General features: G+C 37.4%; 1 protein-coding gene across 1 annotated transcript in view; it reads left to right on the top strand.

The window, feature by feature from the left end:
• LOC123980070 (ladderlectin-like) overlaps positions 1-2,814 on the top strand; it is a 12,966-nt gene extending 10,152 nt beyond the window's left edge. The window contains exons 3-9 of the mRNA XM_046064259.1: positions 1,057-1,111; positions 1,215-1,311; positions 1,442-1,492; positions 1,598-1,707; positions 1,814-1,948; positions 2,043-2,154; positions 2,479-2,814. Coding sequence (XP_045920215.1) covers positions 1,057-1,111; positions 1,215-1,311; positions 1,442-1,492; positions 1,598-1,707; positions 1,814-1,948; positions 2,043-2,154; positions 2,479-2,552 — 634 coding nt within the window. The 3' untranslated portion in view covers positions 2,553-2,814. The remainder of the gene's footprint in view (positions 1-1,056; positions 1,112-1,214; positions 1,312-1,441; positions 1,493-1,597; positions 1,708-1,813; positions 1,949-2,042; positions 2,155-2,478) is intronic.
• The last annotated feature ends 4,346 nt before the right edge of the window (positions 2,815-7,160 follow it).

The following is a 7,160-nucleotide window of genomic DNA, read 5'->3' as shown; positions in this document are numbered from 1 at the left end:
AGGCTCTTTTTATACCCAATCATGTTGCCAATTGACATAATGAGTTGCAAATTGGTCCTCCAGCTGTTCCTTATATGTAATTTTATATTCTACCTGTCCCAACTACTTTGGGATGTGTAGCTCTCATGAAATCCAAAATGAGCCAATATTTGGCATGACATTTCAAAATGTCTCACTTTCAACATTTGATATGTTATCTATATTCTATTGAGAATAAAATATAAGTTTATGAGATTTGTAAATTATTCCATTCCTTTTTACTCACAATTTGTACAGTGTCCCAACTTTGTTTGTATTTAAATGTCTTGCTATATGACCTAAGAAACAATGTGGCGTACAGGAAACATTGTCATTTTGTGGAAAAAAGCGGAAAAACAACACACTTAATAAAAATTCTTTTTTTTCCTATGAACACATCTCTTATAGATATATATTATATGGACTAGCTAACATTGTGATCTAGAAAACAAGCTTTCAAATTATATATGATTCAGTATGGAGAGTTTAAAAAAGGCTGGTCAAATCTAAGGGAAGGAAAATCTAAAGAGATAATATTTACACAATCTGCAGTTGACGGACTTGGTACATATAGATAACTAATAATGTTTATATATATTATTCAAGGAAGCAAAATCATAATTTGACTGTGGTGCCTCGCCTTAAGACATAATAAAAGTGATGGATTCTCAGCTTAAACACTCACTACAAATATATCAGTGAATTGAAACAATGCCCAATATAATATAATTAGCATCCAACTGGAATTTGTCCTTATTAAATACATTTACTACAGTTAATATGTCTGAAAGTTTGAGTTCCACTTAACAGTGATCTCAAAAGTTGTAGTGATCATATTTCACAGCTCTGGTGGTTACAAACATTATGCAAACAAACCTTTCAGCTGGACATGGTGAACATGTTGCCTGTAAATGTGTATTTTGGTTGTATGTCTTTAGTTTCTGGTTTTATGAGGTGGCAAGATAAATTAATTCATCATCAGTTCCTGATAAGATGTGTCATTAACTGTATATAAGAGCTGGTGTTTCTCTGGTTCAGAACGACTGAAGCTACAGACGCTGAGAAGGAAGAAGAGAAGATCGTTCTGCAGCAGGTTTGCTCACAAACTGTCATTATATATTGACCTGACTGCCACTACAGGTGGTCTCTTCCCTAGAGAAGTATTACTAACATGTCCCTGTCTGTCTTTATTAAAGGTAATCATCATCTTCAACATCTGCATCATCTCCACCATGAAGACGCTGACTCTGTCTGCACTTCTTTGTGCCATGATGGCTCTGACCAGAGCTGCTGGTGAGTATTACTCCATATGTGAGTGTGAACGAGAGACAGCTTATGTTCATGTGTAATTAAATGTATTCATAAATACAAAATGAAGACAGCAGACAACTTAAATCAGTAACTGCTGTGTCAAACTGTGCAGTTCTTCCAGACGCAGAGGTTGTAAACTGGACTGACTCGCTCACTCCAACAGGTCAGTGGGTACTTTATCAGAATTATATTAAAATACACTTTGCCATGATGTTCTCCTGTAAACAAACAGAAACATTGCATCTACTACTTGTCTGTTTGACTTCAGGAGAGAGTCATGTTGTCAAGATGTCCACATCTTGCCCCGAGGGTTGGACTGATTTCAACGATCGCTGTTTCCTCTACGTTCCACGATTCATGACTTGGACTGCGGCTGAGGTAATAAGGATTATCTTTATTCAGTGAAGCTTCTACACGTAATACTGTGTATTACTTTCTAGCAGTGGCATCGTTTACAGTCTTGTTTCTTCTTTCTCTGCTGTAGAGAAACTGTATATCCATGGGTGGAAACCTTGCATCTGTACACAACATCCAGGAGTACCATCAGATTCAGGCGATGATATTGAGGGAAACTCAAAATCAAGGATTAGCATGGATTGGGGGATCTGATGCACAACAGGTAAATTATTCATCATTATATGATGTTCAACATGTAATTAATTTAAGCATTATTGTGCTGACTCTTTTATACAATATTATATTCTGTATTCAAGGAGGGAGTTTGGTTCTGGAGTGACGGAAAGCCTTTCAACTTTTCTCACTGGTGTCCTGGAGAGCCTAGTAACGCTGGCGGTCGTCAGAACTGTCTGCAAATGAATTATTCAGGTAAATTAAGACACAATATTTTACTTAAAAAGAAAAGGCTGGTGAATTGCATAAATTTAAATATCTTTGGGTTTATGAAGTCACTTGAATGTTACCAATACAAAACATTATATCATAAACTACAAAATCGTATTTTTGAGATTGATTAGTTACCTGTTACAAAAACTGTTATGATGACAATAGTCAGGAGTTTCTGTCTGTAACTGTGAGTGATGATGTTCAAACGGACAATATATCCCAGGATGAATGATCTGTCTACATAATGATGCTTCATTCAACAGTTTCAGGTTTGCTGTCTGACTGCTGTGTTTTTGGTTCATACAGATAATAAATGCTGGGACGACCAGCAATGTGATGTTGACCCAATCCCATCTGTCTGTGTCAGAAATGGCTGTTAAACACATGAAGAACGTGTCAAAAACACAAACACTGATCAATTTGTGTTTGTGTCCACCAGTCTCATATTTGACCTGAAGGCTTTATAACTCATACAATGACATCTTTATTACTTCTCTATCGCTGTAACGCTACTTAAGGAATGAAGCGACAAGTGACATAAACAGCAGCTGGATTGTCTCTGTCTCTTTAATACGAGCAGACTGAATGTGTAATGAAAAGAAAGCTTTTAGCACAACTTTATTCTGCAGAACTGTCTGAACTGTTTTTTCTTGTCTTACGCAAAATTAAAAGTCTTAAGCATTGAAACAAGCTGGTCTGTGTTATATCTCCTGTTTGTACGGGCACAATCTTCCTGGATCTCAAAGAGCTTCAGCTTTAATACTGTTTAATAATACTGAACATTATAATTGTTGGGATCACCTAGAGAAAATGTTCCTCATATGAAACCTAATGAGAGATGGAGCGATGTGATCCAAACCAGGAACTGTGGTTTAGTTTAATCCTCATTGTGTTATTAGCCAGTTAAATATTGTATATTTATATTGTATATTACTGGTTGAACTGCGGAATTTTCTGTAGGCTACATGTATATTAAATGAGACAAACATCTTTAAAGAATATTAAAAATACATTTTTAGAGTCGGATATTGGCTATATATTTTCGAAATAGAACTAGACTACACAGTTTTCTGGACAACACTGGACTTTATTTGTCTTCAAAGAACAGAGATTGTTTTGGAGGGGAACAACAGGAAATGTAGTTAAATTTCAACTGCAGACTGGATTTAAAATTAATTTGGGCTGACGTGGAAGTGCATTGTGTTTTTAAAAAGAAGCTTTGTATTGCAGTGAGATGCATACGCCAACTTAAAGGCAAGATGGCAGAAAATATTGATTGAATATTTTATGGGCTTGATCCTATTGTCCTGATATTGTGTGATAATTTCACAGTTCTGTTCTAAACTTCTCATACTACTTCACTTTAAACACTGAGTACATTCACTAATGACAGAGTGCATTCACGTGTGAACTGCAGTGGTGGAAAAAGTACAGGTCCCACACAAAAATGTTACAAAAGTAAAAGCAGAAGTCGTTAACCACATGGTACCTGGCACCTATTTCTAGGAAAAGCGTCTACAATAACGTACCCTAAATAAATCAGTAATATCTCCTCAACCATTAGGCCTAGATGCATAATTCTGGTCTCCTTTGAAAGGTCAGAAGCAAAGGAATATAAATCCATTGTATATTAACATATTTACTTTACTATTACAGACTACATGGATTTGAAATACAGAAAAAATATGATATTTTCATCCTAACCTGGTAAAAAAAGCTTTATTTTGATGCATTAAATCATCAAAACCACCATAAGGTAGATAATGATGCACCTGAATATCTTCTAATACACCTGGAATGTAATTGTAACCTTAATTTTGATGAAAAGAAACTGATTTACAACAACTATTACACAATCTATCAAAAATATACCAGTTTAATGTCCATGTTTTGGCCATATTTACTGTTTATGTGTTCACTTTTATTGGTAGTTATCTTCAAAACATTATTTCTCTCCATACAACCACGTTCCAAATAACATAAAGCTTCCAAAACATTGAAATATTGATAAAAACAGTCAATATATATGACCAAAAGCACTCCCATGCTTTACAGGTCCACAGCTTGAGAACAGAACACTGCATCCTGGCTGTGGGTGTTCTTATTTTGTTCGGCTCGGTGAGACGATTTCAGACATGTCCTGCAGGTCTGTGTAACTCCTACGGGTCGCCAGCAGAGGCCGATAAAGATTGACGGAAAACAGCGAAAATCGATTACGTCCCCCTTACCGGGTCAGTCTGTTCCCTTCAATGCTACTCAAGGAAAAGTAAAAAGCTACCCATCTTTTTAAATTCACTCACAACAGGTTTTAATACAGCAATGTAAGTTACAGTGGCTCACAATAAGGAAAACTGAGTTGCAAGAAGAAAAGTGGATGTTTCCTATAACCAGGGCTGGACTGGGACAAAAAATCGGCCCTGGCATTTATGGCCCAGGCGGCCCACCAAAATCGGACGGACACCCCTCACCAATACACCATCCCTCCATTTAAGGGCTTAGATTAAGGGTGTGATGAAACACTTGAGACATAACATTACACAAGATTGGGGTCATGACAACAATATCTTTTAATAGGATTACAATTTAGGAAAAAAATGTATTGATGAAATACTCGATAGGAGGGTCTGGGGGTCCTCCCCTAGAAGATTTTAAGCATTAAAAAATTAATTTCCTGCATTCTGGGGACATTTTCTGCACCGGGGAAGAACAAAATTCAGGTGGCAGGAGACAATTCAGAATATAAAAATATATTAGAATAGAATGCAGTAATGTTTTTAGCCTAAGTTAATTTATTTGGACAACAGTTTTCTTCTATATTTACATTGTATTGCAGCCTTGCAAATAAACCTTTTTCATAGCATTTTTGACCCTCCCTCCCTTCTCCCTCCCTACAGGTTGAGCTACTCCATGCTTACCGCTTCACCTCCACTCTCCTCCTGCTTACTTTGTCACTCGCTAACACACGCCTCCTCCTCTGCCTGGCAGTGGCCTTGGCTCTCCTTTACTCCTTCAAGTGCCTGTGCCTGCTCTACGTTGGGTACTGCAGCTGATGTTGAAACTAATGCAGTCCCAGCAAATATATCTGTTATTTTCGTGCATTTGGCGGCATCCGATTTTTTGAGGGGGTGTAACACAAGAAACAGAGCCAGAGGGGATGGGGGCTGGTATAAAATGTGATTGGGCCAGCCCAGTGTCAGTATAAAAACTGTCCATGTTTTATGGGCCAGTCGTCGGCCCATTTTTTAAAAAACAGTTAGGCTATATAAATACATAATTTACATTACATTGCCCGGTATGCCAGATTAGCAGTCCAGCCCTGTGCAGACCCAGTAGTCATTTTTGTTGCTCTGGACATCAGGGATATCACAGATGATTACATTTTGACCAAATGTTACAGCTGAGATCCAGAGACAGATATAAGTCTGATGAGTCAAGAAACATGAGAAGCCAAATGATCAGATGGGTGGAAACAAACAACTGATCTCCCAACATGGTTGTAAGTCATCAACCAGAAAAACTCACTAATAATGCTAAAAGCAATGGTGTTAGGGAGCACTATTTATAGGACTCAAAAGCACGACCGGAGAAAGGGGAGAAACTGAGTTCTGAGTTTATTTACAGACAGGAAAAGGTGCGGATCGGAGGGGAGGTTGAGCAGGAGTCGGTCCAGGCAGGGAGAACAGGTGGAAAGCTCCACTGGGATTTCGTGGAATCTAGGTCAGTGGAGAGAACAGAAAGGGTAATTCACGGAAACAGAAAACACGAGGAAAAAACACTGAGAGAACTCAGAAGTTTCAGCCATGACTAGCTACCACATAGGCGAGCAAACGATCTGGCGAATACTGGAGGGCAGGACTGCAATATATGAAGGAAGCAACTTATTACTGACAAGGAACCGGTGATGTTGTTGGCCTCTAAAGAATAAAATGGTTAACATTAGGATCTATAATGTACGTGAGCCGAGATTAACCCTACACATTGTCTTCTGGGACAAACCATATTTGGAAGTTCAACTTCAACTTCCGTCAACTTCCGTCAACTTCCGTCAACTTCCATCAGGTCTGCGGGCTGCAGCTGGATATACTTGCTTTAAAATAGCAGATAAGCTGTGTAAACCATTCATCAGCATTTCCTCCTATTCATCTCTTTCTGGTTTTGCTTTTCATTCTTTCAAAAAAGAAAGAACACATTTAACATTTTAATCAGAATCATTATTCATTAATTTAATTAATGAATAATGTTAATATTTGACCAAACTACAGCTGCAATGTTTGGTTGATTAATCAATTAGTCGACTGACAGAAAATAAATTATTTCCATCCATTTTTAAGCAAAAAATTGCAAACATTTGCTCTAATTGTTCCAGCTTCTCAGATGGTTTTCTTCGTCACATTTCTTCGACTGTTGTTTGGACAAAACAAGACATTTGAATATTTCGTATAGGGAATTATAAGTCTTTTTCAATAATTTAATTTAATCTATTGAAAAACATAATTGTCACATTAATTGATTATGAAAATAACGGTTAGTCGCAGCCCTACTCTTAGTCTTGTTAACAAAATGTATGAACTTGAAATGTATGAACAGAAAGTCATTAAGACTCAGTTTTGTAGACAAAGGACTCACAGAGACAGGCAGGCTGAAATTAAAACAATCTTTACTGTCTGTAATTCAAAACAGGATTCATTAGCATTTGTCAGTCCCAACAGGCAAAAACAGATTAGAAAAAGGACAGAAACTAAGACAGAATACACAGAAGGGAAAAGCTCCTGGTAAATATTTTTTGCTTGGGATAAATAAATAATGTTCTATCTTATATGCTGAGGAGCTGACTGGGGTTGCTGGGACAGGTTGGCATGGAAGTTAGGTGATTACTGAAGACAGGAAACATTGAGGAAAGTACTTTAGGGCAGGAAGGGAACGTTAGGGAGTAGTTGCTGACTGGAAGAACTGATGACAGGAAATATGATGCAAGAAATGTTGAAAGC

Source organism: Micropterus dolomieu, linkage group LG12 (genome assembly GCF_021292245.1).
Source record: "Micropterus dolomieu isolate WLL.071019.BEF.003 ecotype Adirondacks linkage group LG12, ASM2129224v1, whole genome shotgun sequence".
NCBI lineage: Eukaryota > Metazoa > Chordata > Actinopteri > Centrarchiformes > Centrarchidae > Micropterus > Micropterus dolomieu.
This window is presented reverse-complemented; position numbering and strand designations above follow the sequence as displayed.